The following is a 27826-nucleotide window of genomic DNA, read 5'->3' on the forward strand; positions in this document are numbered from 1 at the left end:
ATGGTTAAAATAGAAAAATCTTTTTTTATTTTTTTAAATCAATTAATTTCTATGAAACGTGATCATTCATTAACAAATTAACGATGGTATCTCACTGAAGCCAGGCGCAGTAATTGAGATTAATTGCGCTTATATTAACAGCCAGAGTGATTATTAATCCTCGGCAGGGCTGGCCGGCTTGCTGTGAGCACTATGACAATTTGTCACAATCCAGTTGAGAACTGAAATGGCGGCTCTTGAAGAACACTGAAGCGATGGATTACGGTTTCCATGCACTTCAAAACAAAACTACAAGCAACAGCGTTTTTAGAGTGAAGTATTTTACACCTTTACACAGGCCACTCCCCCCCCCTTGCAGGGGATAATTCTGACAGGTGGTATGTCCCACTGAAACACAGAAGGACGGAGTGCTGACTAATCAATCACAGGAAAGGCCCGTCGCACAGCAAACGCGTTTCTGAGGCCCGTCGCTGCCGCGGCCCGTACCAGCATGGACAAGAAACCCGCCGAACCGCACCACACACGGGGCGTGGCCAGCGGACGGGACGGAAGAGACTCACAAACGGAGGAGACAGGATTGGGGGGGGGGAGCTGACTTTGCGGTAAAACTTTCACAGACAAATAAGACTGGAAGAATAAAGAGCTACTTAGGACAGCAGACACAGTAAACAGAGCGCTGTACTTACAGTAGAAGCTCGCAGCTGGGAGAGCAGGAAAAGAGAGAAAGACAGATGTTATTGGCTGGATAAACAGAAGACAGAGATGTGATTGGCTGGATAAACAGAAGACAGAGATGTGATTGGCTGGATAAACAGAAGACAGAGATTTGACTGGCTGGATAAACAGAAAACAGAGATGTGATTGGCTGGATAAACAGAAGACAGATGTGATTGGCTGGATAAACAGAAGACAGAGATGTGATTGGCTGGATAAACAGAAGACAGAGATTGATGGCTGGATGAAAGAGAAGAGGATGTGATGGCGGATCTCAACAGAGCAGTGTAAAATTGGTCTGACCAGCAGGCCTGACGCAGGTCTGTACTACGCCCGTCGTGACCGACCCAGGCAGCGAGACTGAGCACAGCGGCAGAGACGCGCTCCAGACAGCGCACGACACTGCCAGGAGCGGCAGAGACAGTGGGAAGCCAACGCCCAACAGGCCGCTAAGGATATCCCCGCTTGGTGCGCCACTTTATGATTATGATACTTATGATTATTCTTGAGAACTCGCATCCTTTTACCGGGTCTGTCCGTCACCGAATCTGTGCGGGGGGGGAGTGGGGCTGTAGAGGAGGTGCTCGGGTGAGCAGAGTACTGCACAGCCCCCTGTAAACAACCCCCCCCCGTCTTTACAACCCACAGACCAGAGACAGAAAACACGCTCACACAAGGAGAGTCCTCTCATCTCTGCGGGACCGGGCCTAAAACAGACAGCGCGTTCATAAGGGCCGCGTAACGCCTCGTCATCGGGACCGAGCCGAAACGAACACACCGCCCACACGGCAGAGAAATCAGAACCGTGCTCTCCACAGCCCCCGGGGACCCGGCTTAGCCGTGTCGGTAATTGTGGTTTCAGAAATCCGCCTTTTGGAGGAAGAGAGAGAGAAAAAAAAAAAACTCTTAATTGTTGAGCATTTAATCCTTTCGTCCGGCTGTAGCGCTATTAACTGGTGAGATATAAATGGAAGAGAACCCCCCAGAGGCAGCGAGGGGAACAGCAGTGCTCAGAGTGAAACTGGAGAGACCTCCAGGCTGCGAGGCACTGCTCTGTCTTTAAAGCTCATTCACACGCCCCAGCCCGTCACAGAGCACAGAGCACCTCTGAGGAGCAGAGGAGCACTGATTCAGGGGTCATACGGACTCACACACACACACAACACACATACACACACACACACTCACACACACAAATACAACACACACACTCACACACACACACACACACACACACACTCACACACACACACACAAACAAACCACACACATAACACTCTCACACGCACTGAGATCACAATGAAAAACCCCCAACACTCACACTCCCAGTGCAACTGAGACTCCACTCCACTCTCTTCTCAAACTCATCACACCCCCACACCTCACAAGACAGACACCTCGCTATTAGCAAGCTGAGGGTTTTCTACTCCATTCTGAGACTGAACAGTTTTCAAACGCAGGCTGCCAGAGGGGAGTGGCTCAGCAGCCATTCCAGTGGGCGGGGTCAGAGCGAAGCAGGCCTGCCGTGGGAGCCGTGGTGATGGGCGGTAGTCGCAGTGACGGGCGATGACAGGGCTGGTCGCCATGGTGACTAGGCCGGTAGCCGCGGTAACGGGGCCGGTAGCCGCGGTAATGGGAGGGCACTCACCCGCAGGGTTGGAGAAGTCGAGCACGCTGGTGGCAGGCTGCAGCAGGTCGGGGCTGCTGGAGGACAGGGCCCCCGGGATGGGCATGATGGCCACGCTGTGCCGGCACTGCTTGGTGCCCACGACGCTGTCGTCCTGAGACTGGCTCATGCCCCCGTCACTGAAACACACACACACAGGGAGAGCGTCACCTAAAACTACAACTCCCAGAATCCCTCAGTGCCTCTCATAACATCAAACTCACACGCCAAACATTTCTCCCTCTGCACTTGTCTTTCGTTGATTCTTGTGGGCATCCTCGACGCTGGAACCAGGAAGTCCATACATGTACAGAGTGGACACACATACACACACATTCACATATGCAACAGAACACGTGTGACAGAAGTACGACAGTCACAGGCACAACAGGAAATGGCCAAGGCGTGATGGAACGCAGGCACACGCAAACAGCACGTGAACACAAACACGCAAACGGGGAGGGGCTGGGCGGGCATCCGACCCAGAGACGGCATTGGCCACAGATCCGACCGCAGCCAAACCGCCCCGCCCCGCCCCCACCCCCGCCCGCCTGCCCATTTGCCCACACACACACAGGAACATCTGAACATTCGACAGGCCAACACACAGATCCGCACATCACATTAAGCCTGCTCGTTAATTTAACGGCTCATTTGACTCAGATCATGCTGCTGCAAGTCAAATGCACACAGGTGCACAGAGAGGCATTCCACACACGGGTGCGATCACAGACACCACGGGATGAGTGAAGAACGGAAAGTCAACATGGCGTTCAGACACGACTGGACGAGCCTGGGGCTGCCTGACCTGGCGCTAAGACCAGTTTGGAAACTGAAGCCCCCCCTGGTATGAGTTTCCATGGAGCTCTGCACGTCCAACCAGACTGCAACCTTCTCTGGTGCAGCTCATGGAAGCCTCTACTCCCTTTCGTTTGTTAAATAAGTGGGGGTGGCTCTGCGGTGTCCCCCGCAGTTGGACAGACACTTTCTCTCCTGCTCAGCCAAATCCCAGATTATCCAGGGGGGGGGGGGGGTGAGCAAGACAGGCAGGGCGGGGGTCATACATAGTCAGCCCAGGTGGAGGAACACTCAAAACGCTACATAAAATACCTTACTCTACACCAGGGATACTCAAAACCATTCTACCTGCAGGCGGAACCAGCAGTGTCGCTGTCACTATCGCTTTCAGTCACCAGTAGTGATTGTGACATCACCATTAGAATGTTCAGTTAAATCACATGATTTTTCCACCTGAAGGAGTTACCCCACGGTGTCATATTCAGTGGAACACAAGGATGTGAGGTTGTACACACCTTTACTGCACCTGCACAATTAATATTTCATGTCCATTTTCATTTCTGTATAAACTGCTGTACATTGTACAACAAATTTACACAGATGAAATGTACTATTACAGCTTTTAAAAATCAAGTTTTGCGGTATGAAATCTCACAGTTCAAAATCAAATGGGGGTGATTATGCTTGAGTCTCTTACCCAAAGAGTCCCCTACGCAGGAGGAGTGACCACAGAGAGAGAGAGACAACATTGAAGAAGAGCATGAGAAGAGCAGCAGCAGCAGGCGATCAGCCAGAGACAGAGGCCTGTGTCACAGCACAGCACAGAGCCCTGCGCTCTACAGAGCCTGCGTGTGTGAGAACTGTGCACACTAACAAACACAAAGCACAGGTTAAACTTTAAATTAAAAAGAACATTAAACACACACACATCTGGGGACATTTGTATGCCACGGTTTTCATGAAGAGGTTCTTGAAATGTCATGCATAAAAAAGTAGAAAGTGTGTGTGTGTGTGTGTGTGTGTGTGTGTGTGTGTGTAAGCTGCCTGGATGTATGAAAGTGCCACATGGTTTAGCTATTTTGATGGCGAATAGTGAAATGCACTCAGACATTTTTTTAAATTGACCACATAAGCAGGAACAGGGTATCTTTATTCTGGCTGTTTTATAAAGAAAAAATGGGAAAAAAGGGAGGTGTTGAGGGGTAAGAGAGGGTTGTCGGGGATAATCGGGGGGCAGGGGGGCAAATAACTTGTCGCAGTGGGGCGCAGACGCTGGCCTCAGACACGGCCAAACCGCTACTCTGCTTGACGAGGGGCACAGCGGGGGTTGCCAGCTCCACTCCAGGCTTCCTAGGCCTCTACAGAAGGGCCGCGACAAAAACCCAAACGCAAAAATAGCGGCTTCACCCGCCCCTTTCATATTCGCTAAACCGCCAGAAAAATACCCTCCCAAATAAGCCCAAAGCCCGGGCCCCTGCGCCTCCTCTGTTGGGACAGCGCGCCACTCTGCGTTCCCCGTTAGCCGCGTTCACACCCCGCGCAAACCGCCAGAAATCGCCGTCCCCAAATCGCAACAGCGCCCGCGCTTCTACGCGCGAGTCAAACGGCGCTGCGACCGTGAGCTGCGAGCCGCCGCGGAGTCGCACAGCTCGCGGTGAACCCGTCCGTAACCACGGTTACAGCACCGCCGACCCTAACCGCGCCGATCACAGCGAGCGCACTGAGAGAAGGCGGGACGGAAATTCGCAAAGTTACTGAAACGGTACCTGAAAAACCCTCTAACTCTGTTTCCGTCGGGAAAAGAACAAGATCTACATGAAAGAGGGGAACGATTTGACTGAAGAAGCTAACGCTAGCTCAGCATAGCAATGCCCGTCTGCCCGCGGTTACCTGGGAAACTGGGTGAACAGAAGAAGGTGCGATGAGTTCTTTGTGAACGGGACAAAGACAGACGACAGGAACGTGGACGTAGGTGGGTGGGGGGTTTTGGTTGGCGGGGGGGTTGGGGTGTGTGGAGGGAGGCTGTGGTTGGGGGGGGGGGGGGGGGGGGTACCTGAAGGGCTTGGGAGGCAGGATGCTGAAGCGGGTGTTGAGCAGAATCTTGCGGATCTTGTTCCGCCCGCCGGACATGGTGTTGGCCTTGGCCTTCTTGTGCGCCTTGTCGGTGGGGAACTCGATGTCCCCCGGCAGGTCTGGGATGGAGTAGCGGTTCCCCTTCTTCTCCTGGATCTTGGGGATGTGGGGGCCGCCGTTCTTCTTCTCCTGCCAGATCCGGCTCAGCAGCTCTTTGAACACTGGGGGGGGGGGGGATGGGGGCGGGGCCAGTGAGTCTCCGCCCACAAACAAACTCACAGTGCACTTTACCGCCCTGATGGAGGCGCTCTGGAGCGCGTGCACCGGCGGCGCAATGTTACGCACTTCACTGCGTAGCGTCAGGTAACGAACGCTGCGTCGTCAAGAGGCACCTCTTAATCACAAACTGCAAGGCTGGAAACACGCTTGATTTAAATCACGCAAACACGTACGCAAAATGGCTGTCATGCGTCCATCACAAACGTTAATAACAAAACTTATAAATAATTACAGAAGTTACGGCTAGGACTGCGCCTGTGCTCTAAAAAAGAAATGAATCTATTTTTGACTTCTCGACAAAGACAGGAAATTGACATCCAACCGCCCCCGCCACCCCCCCACCAGAGACATAGGTCAAGGCCTGCTTTCAGTTCTCGCAGGAAATGAGCCTTTTCTTACCAAATATGTTAGTCTTCACTGTGAGGGAGAGGTGTGTGTTGTTCCACAGAATGTCCACCGCTTTGGAGAAGGTGATGTTCTCGAAATTCTGCCCGTTCACCTCCATTATCTGAAAGACAGATTTAGCTGCTCAGAGTCACGCTTCCCATCGATTTCAGGTCCAAAGCAGCCTTTCATTTTCAGCACACCAGTCTCAGATCAAAGAGAATAATCCCAGGGTTCGAGAATGCTAAAGCAGCACAAGGAACAACAGAGAAAATGACTCATCACGTAGGTTTTTTTTGGAATGCGTTGAAATGTCAGTGTTCTAGAACTCCGTTGCGTTCCTGTTATCAGCAGTGATTGTGACATCAGCATTAGAATGTTCAGTTAAGAACATTCTAATCACACATTTGTGATCTTACACAAATGGTTAAAAAAGAACTGGTATACAATAAAAAATATTGAAAAAGTAAATCAAATAAATGAAACATAAATTGTAACAGTAGCTCACGCAGGTGTGATGTCATTAGAACAGCAGGTTTGTCTGTGCCATCTCCCCCCTCTCTGTCTTTCCTGCATAATTAATCTGTTCCAAGTCCTCACAATGCAGCTGTGACACCGAAGGGTACTTGCGGGGACTCACACACACTCTCACACACACACACACACACACACACACACACACACACACACGCACACACACACTAATCCCACAGTGGGGAGTGTGGGAACAGCCCTCCTGTTCCGTTCTTCCCTGTGACTCACACTAAAGGACCAAATGAGGACGCCCGATTGCTTGATATCAATTATCTTTAGCGACCCCAGAGCAGCTGAGGCCAGGGCAGAGATCAGCGGGACAGGCCAAGGTTCCCCTTGTGAGGGGTCAAAGGTCAGAGCTCAACACAAGTATAGAGGGGCTGCCCGAACTCCAATTTGGGAGAATCACTGATGAAAATAGGACAGTTCAACCCATTTTTGGCTAAAGGCCAACCCTTTCACCACTACAAAGCAATAGTGTAATACAGCATCTCCCTGGTCAATATTCTGGGACAGTATGAGGTCATGTAGTCACCTGCATTTCTGAAAACCAACAATGATATAAACAAAAACAACTGCCACAGATATCCTGTCAAATAAGTGCCAAGAGCAACAGGAAGCCAGAGAGAGAGAGAGAGCCAGAGAGACAGAGAGACAGAGAGAGATAGAAAGAGAGACAGGGAGACACAGAGAGAGAGAGAGAAAGAGAGATAGGAAAAGAGAGAGAAGAGAGAGAGAGAAGACAGAGAGACAGAGAGAGAGAGAGACAGACCCAGAGCCCCAGAGGGGGGGGGGGGGTCAGACAGCGCGGGCGGCGCTCCCCACCTGGTCGCCCCGTTTGAGGCCGGCCTCGGCCGCCTTGCTGCCCTCCTCCACCGACTCCACGAAGATGCCGAAGCCGCGCTCGCTGCCGCCCTGCAGGCTGAAGAAGAGCGGCGACTCGCGCGACGGCTTCAGCAGCGTCACCTGCCTCCACTTGGCCTTCGCCGCGCAGGCGATGTTCAGCAGCCGAAGGTGGCCCTTCATTTTCTGGGGAAAAACGAAACGGACAGGGGGGGGTCGCTCGCCTCTTAAAAACAGGCCCGCACCCGACCCGTCAACGCACTGACAAAGCGCAGCTTCAAAGTGAGCCCCCAACCACCACCCCCCCTCCCCATCCCTGTGAAAGAGTGAACAGGCCTACCGTGGTTTCCAGAAGCTTCTCGAAGTCCTCCAGGAAGCGCGTCATGGCGGGGTCCCCTTCGAAGTCGTTGAAGTGGTTGTTCACCCACAGCAGCACCACCCGCGTCACCTGCGCGGGACGGGACAGCGAGGACGCTTAAAAACGCAACCCAACCCTAAACCAAACCTACAAAACACGTGTAGTGGACGTAGTAGACCGCCATTTCTTTTTTTTACGGACCCTAAAATTCTGCAGCGGATAAAAAGTGCTTGTAAAAGCACCTGGGCCTCACAGTGACTGTGAATGCTATTATTAGTTATGTGGTTATGTGGTCGTACGCTGCTCATGTATCTGCCTAGCGTTAGGCTAACACGCTACAGCGGTTGATGCTTGCTGTGGGATGATTAAACTCATTTGCGGTGGCACTGGCTGTCCTGCAGCAGCTCGTGCTGTTCCTGTGAAACCCACTCAGCGCGTCAGGGGCGCGACGCCCTTCTGAGTCTCTTTGGATTAAGAGCGATCGTCAAATTAATGAATAATTAAAATAACAAAAACTCATTTGGAGGGAGCCTCTCTGTAGACCGGTTCTTACAAAGCTCTAAAGCGACCGCGCAGCGCGGCTTCGAAGCCCGGATCGACACGCCTGCTTCTGACGGCTCTGAGAAGCACAAAGTCTCTCTGAAGAAAAAGGAGGGTTAAAAAAAGAAAAGATAATCTGCTGTCATCACCTCTACACCGAGAGGCTCCGGAAACGCAGCAGCTCAAGAAAAACAAAAAAAAGCGCTTCTTTGTTTTCTGTTCTTATCTCCTCTTCGCTCATAACGAAAAAAAAGAAGTTCAAATGGAGAACGTGGTCTTAAACAGAAGAGGAGTGTTTCGAGAACAGGAGTTCAGACAGAGAACACGCTCTTAAACAGAGGATCAGGGCAGTGTGTTCAGGAGGTAAAAGGAGCTGTGTGCAGAGGGCAGTGACAGAGGACATAAAGAACTCCCCGAGGAAACTGCTGACAGCACGAGAATTATCTGCCATTTAATGGCTCGGGTCCCACTGGGGAAATGCCACACACACACACACACACACACGCACGCACGCGCACGCACACACACGCACACACACGCACACACACACAAGCTCACGCACACGCACACGCACGCACGCACACACACGCACACACGCACACACGCACACACAAGCTCACGCACATACGCACACGCACACGAACGCGCACGCGCACACACACACACGCACACACATGCGGTTGTGCTCTAACCTTGTCCCTGAGGCTGTCCACCTGGAACCACTCCAGCAGCTTCTTGCCCACCTCCATGGGGTTGTTGAGGAAGGTGCGGTACGTCATCAGGAAGTCCTCAATGTAGGTGGGGTCCACCACCGAGTGCTCCTCCACCAGGTGCATGATCAGCCGGTCTGGAGTTCCCTGTGTTTCAGGGGTAGAGACACAGAGATCAGACGCTCTGGAGTTCCCTGTGTTTCAGGGGTAGAGACACAGAGATCAGACGCTCTGGAGCTCCCTGTGTTTCAGGGGGAGAGACACAGAGATCAGATGCTCTGGAGTTCCCTGTGTTTCAGGGGTAGAGACACAGAGATCAGACGCTCTGGAGTTCCCTGTGTTTCAGGGGTAGAGACACAGAGATCAGACGCTCTGGAGTTCCTGTGTTCAGGGGTAGTGACACAGAGATCAGACGCTCTGGAGTTCCCTGTGTTTCAGGGGTAGAGACACAGAGATCAGACGCTCTGGAGTTCCCTGTGTTTCAGGGGTAGAGACACAGAGATCAGTCGGTCTGGAGTTCCCTGTGTTTCAGGGGTAGAGACACAGAGATCAGACGCTCTGGAGTTCCCTGTGTTTCAGGGGTAGAGACACAGAGATCAGACGCTCTGGAGCTCCCTGTGTTTCAGGGGGAGAGACACAGAGATCAGACGCTCTGGAGTTCCCTGTGTTTCAGGGGTAGAGACACAAAGATCAGACGCTCTGGAGCTCCCTGTGTTTCAGGGGTAGAGACACAGAGATCAGACGCTCTGGAGTTCCCTGTGTTTCAGGGGTAGAGACACAGAGATCAGACGCCTGTCCCAAACCATCACCAAACGGTCCTGCAACACGTATTATAAATGGATTTAGGGACTAACCCCGGGGCAAATGAGGACAAAAAAACAAAAAAAAAGTCAGGCAGGGGGAAGCTTCCAGTGTTTAAAATGTACATGCATTTTACATGTCCCAACCGAAAACCGCTTTCTGCCCCCGCACCAGCAGGGCGCATTGGCGGGCGCGACGGTCACATGACCAGGGCCCGGGCCTGGGAATGCAGCCTGTTCTCAGGGGATCAGAAACTGCGTGACAGTCATCCGGCGACAGGCTCAGAGGAACGCAAAACGCAGAACCGAAGACGGCGAGAGGAGCTTCGTTCATGACGCCACCGCGGACAAATATGGACACGTTCCTGCTTCCTGCGGCGAGCGTCGCTAACGGCAACCAGACGCATTCACCCAATTCAAGGAAGCAGAAATGCAAGGGTACTACTGTAATACTACAGAAAGAGAAAAACACACGGCTCGCACTAGCAGGGCATACCGACCCTGTCCCTGGAGATCTGCTGGGTTTTCAATTCAACCCTAATTTGGCACACCCGACTCTACTAATGAGCAGCTCAATGAGATCTCTGGCTGTTGAGTGAGGTGTGCTTTGTTAGGGTTGGAGTGAAAACCTACAGGACGGCAGATCTCCATGAACAGGGTTGGGCAGCCCTCAATGGGTAAAAAAAAAAAAGTAAATGTAAAAGAAGCTTGGATATGGAAAAGCAGCATCACTAGCGTTCCCCGGCCCTGACCCAGCCCTCCCCAGCCCGACCGGTGCCCCCCCCCCCCCCTCACCTTGATGACGATGTGGCCCTTCCTGGTGCCGGTGCGGTCCAGCTCGCGATGCTCCTTCACCATGACGATCTCGCCCGCCTCCTCCACCTTGTGCGTGTTCTTCTCCACGTGGTTGAGGATCCTCCAGTAGTCCTCCTGGGCGATGCAGACGAACTGGTCCAGGACGACATGGGGGCAGCCGGTGAACAGGTAGTACAGGAGCACGTTGCTGCGCACCACGGTCAGCCTCTCGAACAGCAGGACCGCCGAGTCATGGGGGCGGGACATGGGGTCCCCCGGTCCTCCTCATCCACCCGTCCCACGCAAAAGACCCCCTGTCTCCCCCTCTCATCCACCCGTCCCACGCAAAGTCCCTCTATCCCTCTCTCGATCCCTTCCTCTCTCTCAGTCTCTTTGTCTCTCTCTATCGCTTCTCTCTCTCTGCTCTGTCCGGCTCTCTGTCCCTCTCTCTTGCAGTCCCTCTCCCTCTCTCTGTCTCTGCTCAGTCTCCCTCTCTCTTGCAGTCCCTCTCCCTCTCTCTGTCTCTGCTCTGTCCCTCTCTCTTGCAGTCCCTCTCCCTCTCTCTGTCTCTGCTCAGTCTCCCTCTCTCTTGCAGTCCCTCTCCCTCTCTCTGTCTCAGGTTCTCTCCTCCTCTCCGGCCGTGTCCTCTCCTGTCTCCTCTACCCGCAGCTGTTTGACGCGGCGGCCGTGACCAGCGCTCTCTCTCTCTTTGCGACACGCCCTCTCAGCGAGCTCTGAACAGGAAGTCGCTCGGCGAGCAGGACAGGATCTCAGCGGCGGCTTTAAGGAACTGGGCAGGTCAGACGCACAACGCCGAGGCGCTGACTCTGACGGAACAGGCCGAGGAGGAGCACTCTCACCGCTCTCTCACACCGCACGCTAAAACAAGGCCCACTTCCTGTTCTGTCAGTAAACCACAGCCGGCACAACCACGTCTGCTTCTGCATCTCCACAAACCTTTACAACCCCGTTTCAGCCAAAAACTGAAAACGCAAACTGCAGAATACAGGGAGTACATGCAAATAAAACAGCATGCAGTAACTAGGTATGGTAAAGTAAACTAAACATTTACCTGTAATAACTGAATTACAGTACAAGCATGAACAGGTTTTCCTTTCAGTGGCTGCCCGAGAAGTAAAGCACTTTATAGAACACCAGCACAATTAATGAACTGCAACAGGGATATGGGATCAGCTAACACGGTCAGCATTCGTATTAATAGTGTATCTTAAATAACACTCGCACAAGATTAGCTTGACACTGCATGGTTGACACTGCATTAGGGACCTGTGTACATGTTTGTACAGATTGGATTAGGGTTCATAACCTGTGGACATGTTTGTGGGATTAGGCCTCATACCTGGCAGTCGTCCCCCTTGGTCCGCACCATGCCGCTCATGTACTGCTTGTCCAGGGAGGGGGTGATGCCGAAGCTGTTTCCCATGCACAGGGTCTCCAGCCTGTCCGCGTGGCTGACCTCCACCGAGCCATTCAGGATCACGTACCACAGATCCAGCTGCGGGCGCACAATTATGACATCATCAAACTGCGCAAAGCAAGCCCTACGGATTTATCCCCACCGAGCCATTCAGGATCTACATACCACAGTTCCAGCTGATGGCGCGCAATTATGACATCATCAACCCCTGGAAGACCACGTTATTTTGGTAGTAAAATCTACCGTACGGTACACACCTCAAACCACCTGCGCTCTCAATTCCCTGGTAACTCCCTCCCATACCTCACAACGTTAAAAATGAATTACAGACAAAAGGGATGTGGCACAATAAAGCATGAAAGGAATTATGGAAAGGTATTAATATTGGATATTTCATAAAAAGACTCATAAAAAGGCTATGACTTTCACTGGGTACCATCAAGGATCCCATAAAACTTAAGGCAATGTAGGCAAGGGGGAGAAAGAAAAACGCAAAACAAAAATCAATTCACCATTTCATTTCGAATAGGCTTTTAAAATGTTTTCTTTTTTTTCTTTTTTTAACACAGCCCTCATGAGGACGGCCTGGTTAAGCAGCCTTCAGGGAGAATATCTGTTGTGAAAATGAACGTGAGTAAGAAACGTAGCTGATGAGTTATTAAGAGCGTTTGACGCTAATGCGTTACCTCTCACTTCTGAGTTCATTCTCACTTCTGGCTCTAACCGTTATGAGGTGTACACAGGAGGGGGAGGAACCCGTGAACCGTGAGATTTTTTTTTTTTTTTTTTTTGCATTTAAAAAAAAAAGATTTTTTTGCATCTCAAAGACGACACAGACACGCGTTTCCTGAGCGTCCGGATAACGGCTATCGCTGAACAACAGGCGGCGTCAGAACGTTGGAAAGGATATTTAAAAACACCTGCGCTGATGATAAAGAATTCGTCAGGTGTGTACATTTCCGAGCCTTTGCAATTTCCCAGACGCCCACCGGTGATGTTTACCGAACGTGCTGGAATCCCGGATCATAGCGGCGACTGAACAGACGGGATCAAATCAACCGATTGGCCGCTTTATTCTCCAGTCTCCCGGGAAAACAAACGCACTCTCGGGACGATCAGATCAGAGCGGATCAGAGGGAACACGTCGGGTTTCACTTCCCCGTACGAAAACGGCAGCCTCTCCTTGGCAACCCCCTTCAAAAATCACTGCTTCCGTTTACTGTGAACTCTTCACAGAGACGACCACAACGGGGGCGGGACAGGGCGGCGGATAAACCGGTAAAAATTTCATCCGATGCAATTTCGAAACATGAATGTGTGAAAACGAAAGTATTTAACCATCCACTTTGAAAAGGCTTATTTATGACCAAAATATTTGATTGAACTGGTTAAGAAAAGACGATCTCTTAATATGATTAATATTAATATTGTCCTAACAAGAACACTGAACAACAAAAAAATCTAATGCAAATAACAGATTTAACTCACGACACTCAATTGGCTAAATATTTCAGGCCATTACAGTATGGGTACAGTGTACTGTTCATTATTCATAAACATCAGGTCTCTGGAATGGGAATCACTGATTAATCCTTGCTTGACGGTATCAAAAAACCCATCACATTTAAATCAAGGTTGGGTAGTCCTAGTTGGCACCACGGGGGCAAAGTTTGGGCGTACCATTATAACACAACCACACTCACATTAAAAAATGGGCACTTTGCCAGGCCGTCAATTTCCATTAGAAATTAACATTAACATTCAGACGAGGGCGTTGGGTAATCTGTGAGGTCGCGTATGGGGGAGGCGGTTATGTGGGAGTCTGGGGCACGCTGCTATAAATGACACCAGACACGTTATTAGTCACTGGGGTTGGACAGGGATACAATTTGATTTGGTTTAATACATGCTTTTAGAGGGAACCTCACCGCAGTTTAGACAGGCAAATACAGCACTGCACCAAGCCTCAGTGATGGGGAACACCTCCCAACCCCACATTAAAAATCGCTGAATTAAAATGAGACGCTCTCTTTGTGAAGTCTGTTCAAATGAATAATTCTGTCAAAGGCATTTCTTGCACTGTGACAAATGATTTCAGAGATAGGGGGCTATTCTCTGGTAAACTGTTAAAAACAAAAGAGAAAATGGCAGCTTTTATTCGGGGAGGAACAAAAAAAAAAAAAACACCCCCACAACATCACTAGTTACACACTACAACACAAAACACCAGACGGCACTAACCGAATACCAAACATTCTCTGCAACAATAAGCCAACTGACAGCGTCCAAAAGAAGGCGGAGCCAGCGACTGGCCGGCAGTCTGTACTGGGATTCGCTGAGAGGAAAAGAGAATAATGTAATATACGCTGACCTTTCACAGCTCCCACCACCTCACACCCCGCCCCCCCCACCCCTCCTCCTCCTCACGCTGATGAAGACGCGCTTGTGAGGGCAGCGTCTGCCTCTCTGACCTTCTCTCCAGCCCACCCGACAAACAGAAACGTCTGGAGCTTTCTTCTCATTTCCCAAGAGTTCCAACAACCCTTCTGGGCCAACGCCTCTTCTGGTGACCAAACAGAGACGCGCGTGCGTACGTACGGAGAGAGCAGGTGACCAGGCAGAGAGGCGCGTGTGTACGTACGGAGAGAGCAGGTGACCAGGCAGAGAGGCGCGTGTGTACGTACGGAGAGAGCAGGTGACCAGGCAGAGACGCGCGTGCGTGCGTACGGAGAGAGCAGGTGACCAAACAGAGAGGCGCGTGCGTGCGGACGGAGAGAGCAGGTGACCAGGCAGAGACGCGCGTGCGTGCGTGCGTACGGAGAGAGCAGGTGACCAGGCAGAGACGCGCGTGCGGACGGAGAGAGCAGGTGACCAGGCAGAGACGCGCGTGCGGACGTACGGAGAGAGCAGGTGACCAGGCAGAGACGCGCGTGCGTGCGTACGTACGGAGAGAGCAGGTGACCAGGCAGAGACGCGCGTGCGGGCGGGCGTACGGAGAGAGCAGGTGACCAAACAGAGACGCGCGTGCGTGCGTACGGAGAGAGCAGGTGACCAGGCAGAGACGCGCGTGCGTGCGGACGGAGAGAGCAGGTGACCAGGCAGAGAGGCGCGTGCGTACGTGCGTACGGAGAGAGCAGGTGACCAGGCAGAGACGCGTGTGCGTGCGTACGTACGGAGAGAGCAGGTGACCAGACAGAGACGCGTGTGCGTGCGTACGGAGAGAGCAGGTGACCAGGCAGAGACGCGCGTGCGTGCGGACGTACGGAGAGAGCAGGTGACCAGGCAGAGACGCGCGTGCGGACGTACGGAGAGAGCAGGTGACCAGGCAGAGACGCGCGTGCGTGCGTACGGAGAGAGCAGGTGACCAGGCAGAGAGGCGCGTGCGTGCGTACGTACGGAGAAAGCAGGTGACCAGGCAGAGAGGCGCGTGCGTGCGTACGTACGGAGAGAGCAGGTGACCAGGCAGAGACGCGCGTGCGTACGTACGGAGAAAGCAGGTGACCAGGCAGAGACGCGCGGGTGCGTGCGTACGGACGGAGAGAGCAGGTGACCAGGCAGAGACGCGCGGGTGCGTGCGTACGGACGGAGAGAGCAGGTGACCAGGCAGAGACGCGCGTGCGTGCGGACGTACGGAGAAAGCAGGTGACCAGGCAGAGAGGCGCGTGCGTACGGACGGAGAGAGCAGGTGACCAGGCAGAGACGCGCGGGTGCGTGCGTACGGACGGAGAGAGCAGGTGACCAGGCAGAGACGCGCGCGCGTGCGTACGTACGGAGAGAGCAGGGGACCAGGCAGAGACGCGCGTGCGGACGTACGGAGAGAGCAGGTGACCAGGCAGAGAGGCGCGTGCGTACGGACGGAGAGAGCAGGTGACCAGGCAGAGACGCGCGGGTGCGTGCGTACGGACGGAGAGAGCAGGTGACCAGGCAGAGACGCGCGTGCGTACGGACGGAGAGAGCAGGTGACCAGGCAGAGACGCGCGTGCGGACGTACGGAGGAGAGAGTGACCAGGCAGAGACGCGCGTGCGTACGGACGGAGAGAGCAGGTGACCAGGCAGAGACGCGCGGGTGCGTGCGTACGGACGGAGAGAGCAGGTGACCAAACAGAGACGCGCGTGCGTACGGAGAGAGCAGGTGACCAGGCAGAGACGCGCGGGTGCGTGCGTACGGACGGAGAGAGCAGGTGACCAGGCAGAGACGCGCGTGCGGACGTACGGAGAGAGCAGGTGACCAGGCAGAGAGGCGCGTGCGTGCGGACGTACGGAGAAAGCAGGTGACCAGGCAGAGACGCCGTGCGGCGGACGGAGAAGCAGGTGACCAGGCAGAGACGCGCGTGCGTGCGGACGTACGGAGAGAGCAGGTGACCAGGCAGAGACGCGCGTGCGTGCGGACGTACGGAGAAAGCAGGTGACCAGGCAGAGACGCGCGTGCGGGCGGACGGAGAGAGCAGGTGACCAGGCAGAGACGCGCGTGCGTGCGGACGTACGGAGAGAGCAGGTGACCAGGCAGAGACGCGTGTGCCCAGCAGGGCTGTAGGAAGAGCTGCTTCAGTCACATGGACAGAAACCGTTTATACCTGTGTTAAAGAACTCGTTCTAGGGGTCATCTGTTTTGCTGTCAGGGGAAAAGATTTCCTGCCGTTTCTCGGCCGTGCAAGTTAATTAATCAGCCCGGTAACCGCCCAAACTGTCTGAATAATTAACCGTGCGTTTCCACGGTAACCTCCTGGCCTCGGGTTCGAGGAAAGCCAATCGGCTGCAGTTTAAATTAACGCACTCTCGCGGGGCTACGAAGGCAAACGGCTGAAACCAGGCGATCTCAGGCGTGCGTAACACTCTAACACAGCGCCTCCCCCTGGCCAGCCTCGGCAGTACGCTAACTGCAGTACGCTAACGGGTGGCTCCTACAGCGTATCGACCCTGCAGACAAGCCCACGTCCGTCCCATAGCACCAGGCACTACGGCAGACTGGCAGCCAGCCCAAACAACCCACGTCGATATCCCCTCTCAGCCCCAGCTCACTGCTACGCTTCGTTCACACACCATCGACAGTTTGAGCCAGAACATTGATTTTTTTGTAAATGCCGAGCGGTAAGCTGGTTCTGCCTGTAATCCGCATCACTCCTTCAGAGCGCTTCCATCGCTGTTTCTCCAGAACGGGAGAGAAACACGACTGACACGCCCTCCTCGCTCACTTTCTTATTTATTTATTTTGAATAGGATGGCGTGTATAGTACAGTGGGTAAGGAGCTGGTCTTGTAACCGAAAGGTTGCAGGTTCGATGCCCGGGTGGGACTCTGCCTTCGTACCCTTGCGCAAGGTGCTTAACCTGAATTGCTTCAGTGTATATCCAGCTGTATAAATGGATACAATGTAAAATGCTATGTAAAAGTTGTGTAAGTCGCTCTGGATAAGAGCGTCTGCTAAATGCCTGTAATGTAACGTAATGAACGAACATGACCCACGCTGCACTGGGGCACTGAAACGCGGCTGAAAGGCGTTACCCATGCTGCACTGGGGTATTTAAACTCAGCTGAAAGGCGTTACCCACGCTGCACTGGGGTATTTAAACTCGGCTGAAAGGCGTTACCCACGCTGCACTGGGGGGCTGAAAGGCAGTGAGAAGGCTCTCGTGCGTACCTCCTGTCCGTCCTGCAGGACGACGGTCTCGGCCTGCTCCACCACCTCGAAGACCATGACGGTGCAGAGCTCCCTCCTGACGGACATAGTCATGTTGGCGAACGCGGGGAGCTGGTGCATGAACTCCAGCAGCTGCTCTGTGGGCCAATGAGAGGGAAGAGGGGAGGCGGGAGGGGTCACCATGGCAACTCGGCAAGCGAATGTTCTATGAACACCCGACGAACCCCAGACACCATCGCTGGACTTATTACTGGTCATTAGTGCACAAATTAGGAACAGGGCTCATTGTATAGCTATGCTAGCCAGATAATTACTGGACAGCCTGTCTTCAAGGTGATATTGTGACTGGTACACATAGACAGTTGGTACAGGTGAAAGGTCAAACACAAAGTCACGTGACTTACAACAAACGTGCATAAATGTCAGCAATTTGCGAGACTACTGACAGAATGAGAGCTTAGCGGCATACAGTTTGACACGTCTCTAAAAACACGTACTAAATCTGTTCAACGCGTCTGTGGCAGATGACAGACGTCTTTTTCAAACACCGTCTGTTAAACCTGGGAGGAAGAGGCGAGCTCACCGATGTCATCGTCGTTCCTGTCCGTGGGCTCCTTCTCCAGACACTCGCGCACCATGTCCCGGCCCAGCAGGGGGTCAGACGCCCGCTCGATGTCTTCGTCCTCCTCCTCCTCTTCCTCAGAGTCCACCGGTGCCTCGGGGAGCCCCGACAGGTCCACGTCCCCCATCTCGCTCTCCGTGGCCTGGAGGGGGCGCCGTCGCACAGGTTAAACCACAAAGGGCCCCCCCCCCCCCCGCCCGCATGCTAAAAACTCCCACAAACCCCCAGGTTTCACTACAGAATAAAACAGCCGCCATTTTTGCAAACCCCCTCCTGTGAAACGATGGTTGTTTCAGTTGACAGTGTTTCACAAACGCACCGACACACTTCTGTCTGTCCGACCTCATACCCTGCAGCTTGCGCAACCGTATACAGGAAGTGGGCCATCTGGGGTTTGACCCAACAACGCGCGGGTTAGGAGGTGAGGGCCTCAACCACTTGTACAATATTGCTGAGCATCTGGCCAGGCCTACAGGAGATGCCTGAGGCCTGGCTGTAGGAGATCCATCTCCACAGACACTGGAGCTTCTGTTCCTCAGGCCATGGAACCGGTGTGAGGCGGTTTGGCTAGGTTCAGCAAGAGAAGCCATGGGAAATAATAATAATAATAATAATAATAATAATAATAATTTTTAAAAATGTCCAAAAGGGATAGTGGATCCTAAAACAAGCAGCACCAGCTTGTCTTCAGTACCACGAGTAGCACAACAAGCCTTTAGATGTGCACAGATAAAGGATCTCAAAAGGCTTGTACTGCTAAAACCAATTTAGCAACTACATTACTCAGTCTATGTAAAGTAACATCAGTCTGAGGAAGTAAAAGGAGAACGTATGACTCTAAACTTTCCCCATATGCAAAAGAGCCAATTAAATCGCTGAACTTGCACGGCCTCTTCACATCTGATCTTCATCTGTATGACAGTCATTTGATCTGCTTTCCGGTTCATGTTTCTCAGCCTCTGAACTGCAGTGGATAAGGGACTGTACGTGGGGCCCCGCAGTTAGACACAACATCATGCAGATCAAAAAGCACCGACTTCCAGTGAGAGAAGCTTCTAAGGCTGCTTGGGATCAGCGTTCCACCCTAGCAGAGTATTATTATTATTATTATTTTTTTAAACCCAGGCGAACCAACACCACTGTTCTGGGCTTGCCGGGTCTGTGTGAAGATGGTGCCTTTTTCAAAGCAAAATCACGAGACGCACGTTATCATGGCAGAAAGGAGGGAGACTTCAGCCGAAAGACCACCCCCCCCCCCCCCCGATCCAAAACTGTCACAAAGACGCTTTAAAAGAACAGCAGAACACAGCAAAAAAAACCCAGGCCTCAGTCCCCAAAACAGCAAGCACATGAGGCCAAAAAAACTCCCAGTGGGGGGAAACCCTCAAACGGTGGCGAGACAAAAAAACTCCCCGATCAGAAGAGGGTCTTGGGAGGACCCCGGCCACAGAGCGTCAGGCCGTCCCTCCCAGGCGTCAGGCGTCCCTCCAAGGCAGCGTCCTCCCAGCTCAGCTTCCAGGCCGGCCCGTGTTCACGCACTGCAGCTCTACTCCGTTAATATCATTACGCGCGGCAGTGTGACGGACAGGCCTCCGGATTTCGGGCCGGCGGTACAGGCGAGCGCTTTAGGAGGAGTGCAGAGGCGTTCTGCGGAGAGCGTTTGAGAAGCAGAGCCCTGTCAGCGTCTGACACCTCCCTCACGCGCCCCCCCCACCACCCACCCACCCAGCGAGCGAGCGCTCAGCTTCTGAGCGCGTGCGAGGAATACCTAATCTCCGACTCCGGGGGTAGGGCCACACGGCTCCCAACACATATTACCGCCTTCTAATGATGAAGCCTCTTCAGAGGCTAACAAAAAAAGTATTATTTTTATGTATCATTTAAATGTAGCTTTGTGAACAGGTGGTGCTGATTTAAACCGTTCGGTAAGTTCAGATCTTTTTCTTGAATTCTGTATCTGTTCGGTGGTAATATTTAATTGGATAAAGTCAGGATTTTGGAAAAATACAGTTCAAGCAGCAGCGATGGAGGAGACGGAAACCTGGAAACTGTTTGCTAACATTTCGGGGCGGAATATGAACGATCCGGAAAAGGTCAGCGAGAGAAAGGCAATTCCCTGAGAGGACGCGCTTAAATGTCTTCCAAGGGCGCGGTCAAACCCGTCACACGCTCAGCTACGAGACCTCTGAGCTACAGAATCACACCTCTCTACCGCCATATCTGTCACTAATTCATCAACGAAACCTCTGAGCTACAGAATCACACCTCTCTACTGTCTTATCTGTCACAAACTCATCAACGAAACCTTCAGTGAGTTACAGAGCCAGGTCTCTACACTGTCATAACCATCACAAACTCATCTGCAAACCCTTCTCTGAGCTAGAAAACCACATCTCTGTACTGTCATATCAATAACACGCTCTTCTATGAAACCTTCTCTGAGCTACAGAGCCCCTTCTCTACACTGTCATTTCTGTCAAGCGTTCATCTACGAAACCTTCAGTGAGCTACAGAGCCAGGTCACAGGCAGCAGTCACATTATTTCCCATCAATGACACGCGACTCCTGCTCGTCTTCTTCCTTTGGATTCAAGGTATTCAGGCTTCAGGTGTGTGAAAACGACGGTAAAAAAACCTCCTCATCTCACACACATTTATGAGAGCTTAAATCCACTGAACCGCTGCAGAGTCAGACGAGCTCGGGGGACTAAGGGCGCGGCACAAAACACCGCAGATATCAGTTTGAGTCCCGTCCTGTTCCACTAAGCCCATTCCCTGCACCAGGGCAGTTTGACACACAAAGGAAACAACAAATAAAACATGCAAGCCGGCTGCCAAGTAAAATGGCGCATTATCCCACCCAGGTCTGCAGAAAGCATGCACTCAGGTGAATAATTAATCCTAATGCTGGATAAATAATTCAAAGCAACGCAAAAATTGTTCTTTTTTCAGGACTAAAACTTCCCCACGCTCTGTGATAAAAAGTAATCATATGTAAAAGTGTTGCAAGTGTAACGGACCGTACGGAATGTCTTTTGATTGGCTACAGTGGTCAGAAATCGGGTGACGGCACTCTTACCTGGTAGATGTCCGATAGGCTGCTGCTCCCCGAGTCGCTGGCGATGCTGCATCCTGATTGGCTGGGCGGGACCTGCATCACCTGCTGGTGGGCATGGTCTGTGAGATGCATTTTGCTGAGGTCTCCAGGAAGCTATGTAGATTGGAGAAAGAAAGAAAAAAATAAAATAAAACATCCAGCATATTACTGCAGCTGATTAACTACATATTTGACGTCACAGACTCCGGCGCTCGTGCCAGATCGTAGATTAACGTGGTCGGATTTGCATTTTTACCCATGATGCATCACGTCCGCCGCCTTCAATAAAATAATAACAGTAAAACGCTCTCGGCTCCATAAATACGATGAAGCACGCTGACCCTCGCTGGAAAGGTAATATTTCTCCCCGGTTTGAAAGACGGCCTGTTTTTTTTTTTTTACGGCTGACGGCTGACCTTTGAGCGCGAGCGGCTCGCGCTGTCGGCACGGCGACGGTAAATCTGAACCGCGCGACTCCTCTCCGCCCCGATCTTTATCACCCGAAACGGCTCGGCTGTCCGTCACGGCCCGAAGACCGCCGATGTGGCGCTGTGACGCGCCCCGATTCGCGGTGACTTAGTGGTGACATAGAGGTGACATAGAGGTGACATAGCGGTGACATAGTAGTGACATAGTAGTGACTTAGCGGTGACACAGCGGTGACGTAGCGCAGCTCACGCACACAGAGCTACTGAAACAGCGCCTGCATAAAAAAACACTCCGCTGGCCAACAAAAAACTCCCGATGATCATTTATTTTCCCAAAACTAACGCCGAGCCGGACATCTCAACTGCCACCAAAATCACACAGAAAGGCAAAGAAGCCTGCGTGCAGGCAACGTATGCTGAGAAGCTGCTCCAGTCACTACTAGTCAGATCAGCCCACAGCAACAGCAGCACACAAACTGGGTCAGCAGAGCCCACACCCAGAATTAAATATTGATCACACGCCATGATTTGGGCACCCGTGTGACTGGGGCTTAGGACTCAAACGGCCCGTACGCTGTGGAACAAAAGCCCAAAAACCTGAAATCTGTCTTCAGACATTCCTTACGAGACAGAACAACGATGTCTGCACAAAACACAGAAACACACAGGAAGGGGAAACACTGAAAAAAACTAAACAAACTAAATAAACACGACAAAACGGCAGGGAGCTCTGTACGACAGCGAGGCCAATCGGGACTACTGAACACAGACGAGTGCCCAAGCAGAGTGGGGTACACAGAGCAGAGTGGGGTACACACAGATGAGTGGGGTACACACAGGAGTGCCCAAGCAGAGTGGGGTACACAGACGAGTGCCCAAGCAGAGTGGGGTACACAGAGCAGAGTGGGGTACACACAGAGGAGTGGGGTACACACAGGAGTGCCCAAGCAGAGTGGGGTACACAGAGCAGAGTGGGGTACACACAGGAGAGCCCAAGCAGAGTGGGGTACACAGAGCAGAGTGGGGTACACACAGGGGTGCCCAAGCAGAGTGGGGTACACAGACGAGTGCCCAAGCAGAGTGGGGTACACAGAGCAGAGTGGGGTACACACAGAGGAGTGGGGTACACACAGGAGTGCCCAAGCAGAGTGGGGTACACAGACGAGTGCCCAAGCAGAGTGGGGTACACAGAGCAGAGTGGGGTACACAGAGCAGAGTGGGGTACACACAGGAGTGCCCAAGCAGAGTGGGGTACACAGAGGGGTCCCCAAGCAGAGAGGGTTGGACAGAGGGGTACACAAGCAGAGTGGGGTACACACAGGACAGACGAGCACATGGTGAGCACATGGAGAGCGATGTGTGAATCGGTGATGGAGGAGTTCAGGCGGCCGTGGAGCAGGACTCCAGGACTCCTTACCAGGGTGGAGCGTGAGAGGAGGCGCGTGCTCTCCTGTTCCTCCATGCTGGCGTCTGGCAGGGCGTGTGCACACCCACCAGCCCAGCCGGAGGCACGGAGGGGCCCATGCAATATTAAACAAGAGAGGGCCTGCCCCCTCCCGTCGTGGGGCTACGGGGTCGACACGCACCGTCTGGCCTTCCAAAACCGCCCCCCTACAGCACATAAACACCCCCCCCCCCGGCAGCATCATCCAACCCAGTCTACGGGCTCGATCTGCTCAGACTACCCTTCTGAAACTGCCCCCAAAAAGATAGGGGGCTGCCTCCTGTCGCTTAGGGATACAGGTTCGACGCGCACTGTCTGGCCTTCCAAAACTGCCAGCGAGCGCACATAAACACCTCCCCCCCCCCCCCAACACACCCGCTGTAAACAGAGGGATAAACAAAAATCAAACTCGGGTCAGTGGTGTTGGAATCGAGGGCTGACAGACAGACCAAACGGCCGGGACACCAGACAACCCCCCCCCGCCCCCTCTGCTCCCCCCGCCCATAACGGTCCCACATTACTGGGCGAGGCAGCTTGCTGTGGGGAAGGTTGGGGCTGTGGGTGTCTAGGTATGAATAATGGAGTATGATTCCACTCCCCCTCGCCATTCCTTATCTGTTCGCTCAGACAAAAACACAAAGAAACCCCTGGAGGATTTTAATCTCGGGATTACCGACTCCCATTAAATAAAATCCATTTTTCAGCACGCTGCATGCTAAACGTTCTCCCATCAACTCCCACCTACCACGCAAACGCATACATCGGGCCCAGACTCGGTTAATATCGACATCAACGCGCGCCAAAACGCCGTCATATCCAGGGTCCGAAAGTTTGCTGCAAAACGGGAGTGGTTCAAACACGCGTCTCTAATACCACTATCAGCGCTGGTTTTTACTTTTATTGGGAGCGGGGTTAACTGGTATTGATCTCTCTATGATGGCTCAGTCTTCAGACGCTGACAAATCGGCCTCGCGTACTGGCGCCACAAATCCATACGGTCCCGGGAGAGGCGATTAATCAGAGCGTCGCGCGAGCCGTCCACACAGCCACGCTCCCCGTACGGTCACAAACAGCGGCCTTAGAACACGCGGACAACACAACGGCAACATCGCCGCCGTGAATCTCAATGACGATATTAAACAGCAGAGAGAGCGTTTAACAGCAGAGAAGTCTGAACAGCAGAGAGAGACGTCGATTTAAAACAGCGGAGAGAGGACTGTCTGATATTAAACAGCGAGAGAGACTGTATGATATTAAACAGCAGAGAGAGACTGTCTGATATTAAACAGCAGAGAGAGACTGTCTGATATTAAACAGCAGAGAGAGACTGTCTGATATTAAACAGAGGAGAGAGACTGTCTGATATTAAACAGCAGAGAGAGACTGTCTGATATTAAACAGCAGAGAGAGACTGTCTGATATTAAACAGCAGAGAGAGACTGTCTGATATAAACAGAGAGAGACTGTCTGATATTAAACAGCAGAGAGAGACTGTCTGATATTAAACGGAGAGAGACTGTCTAACAGCGAGAGAGACTGTCTGTATTAACAGCAGGAGAGAGACTGTCTGATATTAAACAGCAGAGAGAGACTTTCTCTAAACAGCAGAGAGAGACTGTCTGATATTAAACAGCGGAGAGAGACTGTCTGATATTAAACAGCAGAGAGAGACTGTCTGATATTAAACAGCGGAGAGAGACGGTCTGATATTAAACAGCAGAGAGAGACTGTCTAACAGCAGAGAGAGACTGTCTGATATTAAACAGCAGAGAGAGACTGTCTAAGAGCGGAGAGAGACTGTCTGATATTAAACAGCAGAGAGAGACTGTCTAACAGCAGAGAGAGACTGTCTGATATTAAACAGCGGAGAGAGACTGTCTGACAGCAGAGAGAGACGGTCTGACAGCGGAGAGAGACTGTCTGATATTAAACAGCAGAGAGAGACTGTCTGATATTAAACAGCAGAGAGAGACTGTCTGATATTAAACAGTGGAGAGAGACTGTCTGACAGCAGAGAGAGACGGTCTGATAGTAAACAGCGGAGAGAGACTGATAAAGGCGCTAGGCTACATAACGCAACGTCGCGCACTCGGGTAAGCAGGAGTTCGGCTCTCTGATCGCGCGGCGCAGAGCATATCAAAGGCTAAGAGGGGGAAGAGGGCTGTTAATGAAGGCGTTAAGCGTCGGCGCTAATTGCCTCGGTCTTGCGGCACTAATTCACACCGCCAGGCTAATGGCGCTCGACTCCCCCTCCTCCCCGCGACGAGGGGGTCTCCCCTCTGACTCATGAATAAATTATAGCTGTGAGCGATTAAATATGAATGCGCGCTCCCTCACGCCGTATGAATCTGTCACGTCAACCGCCAGGCAGGAACGCACCGGAGAGCCGAGGCCAATTTCATATCCAAACCCGCGACGCTACAGCCCTTAAAGACAGCTGCATCAAAATAAGACCAAAACAAAAACCAAAAATAAATAAATAATCATAATAACTGTCTCTGACAGAATGCATTGCAGTTTTAGGCTGTTTATGAATGAACTACAGGAGTAGAATATTGCTCTGCTTTCCAGAACAGTATAACCTAAGCAGGGTATTTTTGTCTGAACGGCAGCACGGTTCCTGATTCTACGGTAGCCTAACTGTCCAAAAGGCACCGCTTCAATAACACAGCAGGGGCCACATCAATAAAACACGGGGGGGAGTCTTCTGCCCGACTGACCGACATCTCTGGCAACCGGGGAAAAGGTTAGCGTGCCAATCACAGCGTCCCCCATCGCTTCCACAGCTAAGAAAGGGCGGGAAACCGCTAAGGGCCGGGCGGGAAACCGCCCTTCAGAACAAACTCAGGTTCCAGTTTAAAAGATCAAAGCCACGCTCTTGTAGGAGGCCATTTTGAAGAATACTTTCTTAATTTTTAGACTATCTTGTTAAAAGTATTATGTGTACAAATGTCTTTTTTTTTTTTCAAACTTAAAAAAAAAACAAAAAAAAAAAAGAATACTTGGGGAAATTAAAGTATTATTCAAAATGTCCTCTGCAGAGAGGATGGATCTTGCTCAGTGCTCGTCAGCGTGCAGGACTCCGTGTAGCCTGCAGGGGGCAGATAGACCGCTTATCTGCATTATTCACTCAGCCAGATGTTCCCAACCTCAGCGTCCGCCTGCTTTCACCCACAAACACATTTGTGAGACGAGCCAATCATCGAGAGGGGTTATTAACATAAAAACACACAGTGCTCCGCTGCCTGGACTTTCTGCGTGGGGCTATGACAGGAGACGGTATTAATGAGGAAATTATACACTTTCACCACCACACTGCCCTGGCTAACCATTATTAACACACACTGGAGGAAATGTATCACCATGCCACACTGCCACACTGCCCTGGCAAACCATTATTAACACACACTGGAGGAAATGTATCACCATGCCACACTGCCTGGCACACCATTTTTAGCACACTGGAGGAAATGTATCACCATGCCACGCTGCCCTGGCAAACCACACTGCCACACTGCCCTGGCAAACCATTTTTAACACACTGGAGGAAATGTATCACCATGCCACACTGCCCTGGCAAACCATTATTAACACACTGGAGGAAATGTATCACCATGCCACACTGCCCTGGCAAACCACACTGCCACACTGCCCTGGCAAACCACACTGCCACACTGCCCTGGCAAACCACACTGCCACACTGCCCTGGCAAACCATTATTAACACACTGGAGGAAATGTATCACCATGCCACGCTGTCCTGGCAAACCACACTGCCACACTGCCCTGGCAAACCACACTGCCACACTGCCCTGGCAAACCATCATTAACACACTGGAGGAAATGTATCACCATGCCACACTGCCCTGGCAAACCATTTTTAGCACACTGGAGAAAGTTCACCAAAATGCCACGCTGTCCTGGCAAACCATTTTTAGCACACTGGAGGAAATGTATCACGATGCCAGTGTTCATGTGCTGGCAGTAGTGTGCTCCTCTGGGGCTTCAGTGACAATGTGATGGACAGGGAGAGAGGGAGGGGGGGAGAGAGAGAGGGAGAGAGGAGGGACAAAGAGAGAGGGAGAAAGAGAGGGAGAAGAAGAGAGAGGAGGGACAGAGAGATGGAGAAAGGGAGACAGAGAAAGGGAAAAGAAAGGGAGAGAAACAAAGAGATGAACTGACAGAGATTAAGAGAGAGATAGACAAATAGAGCGAGAAAGCTGTTGTTTGTTTTATTAATGTTGTTCTTAAGTTCATGCATTTGCAAGTATATGTTAGGTGTTTTTTTATTATAACTGATGACATTACACTACTGTATGTACACTGTAATGTGTTTTGTAAAGCTTTGACAACACATATACTGAAGTATGTCATGCCAATAAAGCACTGAGAATTGAATTGAAATTGAGAGACAGAAAGAAAGACAGACAGAGCAAGTGAGTGAGAGAGAGAAAGAGGGGGTAGAGAGAGCGAGAGTTAGAAAGAGAGAGAGCAAGCGAGAGCGAGAGAGATGGAGAAAGAGAGCGAGCGAGCGAGCGCTGCAGTGCATTGATCTGCACTTCCTGTTCAGATATAATACGGCCCTGTCAGTCGAGCACAAATCCACTCTGCTGCTCTTCGCGCGCGGTTTCCGGCTCGTGGCAGGACGTGGATGCCAGACGCTCAGAC

The 27826-nt window shown here is 52.0% G+C and overlaps 1 protein-coding gene across 11 annotated transcripts in view; it reads right to left on the minus strand.

Annotated features, from left to right (window-relative positions):
* rapgef6 (Rap guanine nucleotide exchange factor (GEF) 6) overlaps positions 1–27826 on the minus strand; it is a 105370-nt gene that overhangs the window by 19659 nt on the left and 57885 nt on the right. For 7 of the 11 annotated variants that reach the window (XR_010332277.1, XM_064349799.1, XM_064349802.1 and 4 more), the window contains 12 exons: positions 21270–21401; positions 18153–18333; positions 17570–17706; positions 11855–12010; positions 10495–10647; positions 8882–9046; positions 7632–7739; positions 7274–7477; positions 5930–6038; positions 5232–5472; positions 2363–2520; positions 687–701 (listed from right to left, as the gene is read on the minus strand). Coding sequence is in view for 10 of the 11 variants with exons in the window: in XM_064349799.1 (XP_064205869.1) it covers positions 687–701; positions 2363–2520; positions 5232–5472; positions 5930–6038; positions 7274–7477; positions 7632–7739; positions 8882–9046; positions 10495–10647; positions 11855–12010; positions 17570–17706; positions 18153–18333; positions 21270–21401 (1759 nt within the window). In the remaining variant the exon portion in view is untranslated. The remainder of the gene's footprint in view (positions 1–686; positions 702–2362; positions 2521–5231; positions 5473–5929; positions 6039–7273; positions 7478–7631; positions 7740–8881; positions 9047–10494; positions 10648–11854; positions 12011–17569; positions 17707–18152; positions 18334–21269; positions 21402–27826) is intronic. The other 4 variants (XM_064349807.1, XM_064349798.1, XM_064349800.1 and 1 more) reach the window with 1 other exon arrangement.

Source organism: Anguilla rostrata, chromosome 9, assembly GCF_018555375.3.
Source record: "Anguilla rostrata isolate EN2019 chromosome 9, ASM1855537v3, whole genome shotgun sequence".
Classification (NCBI taxonomy): domain Eukaryota; kingdom Metazoa; phylum Chordata; class Actinopteri; order Anguilliformes; family Anguillidae; genus Anguilla; species Anguilla rostrata.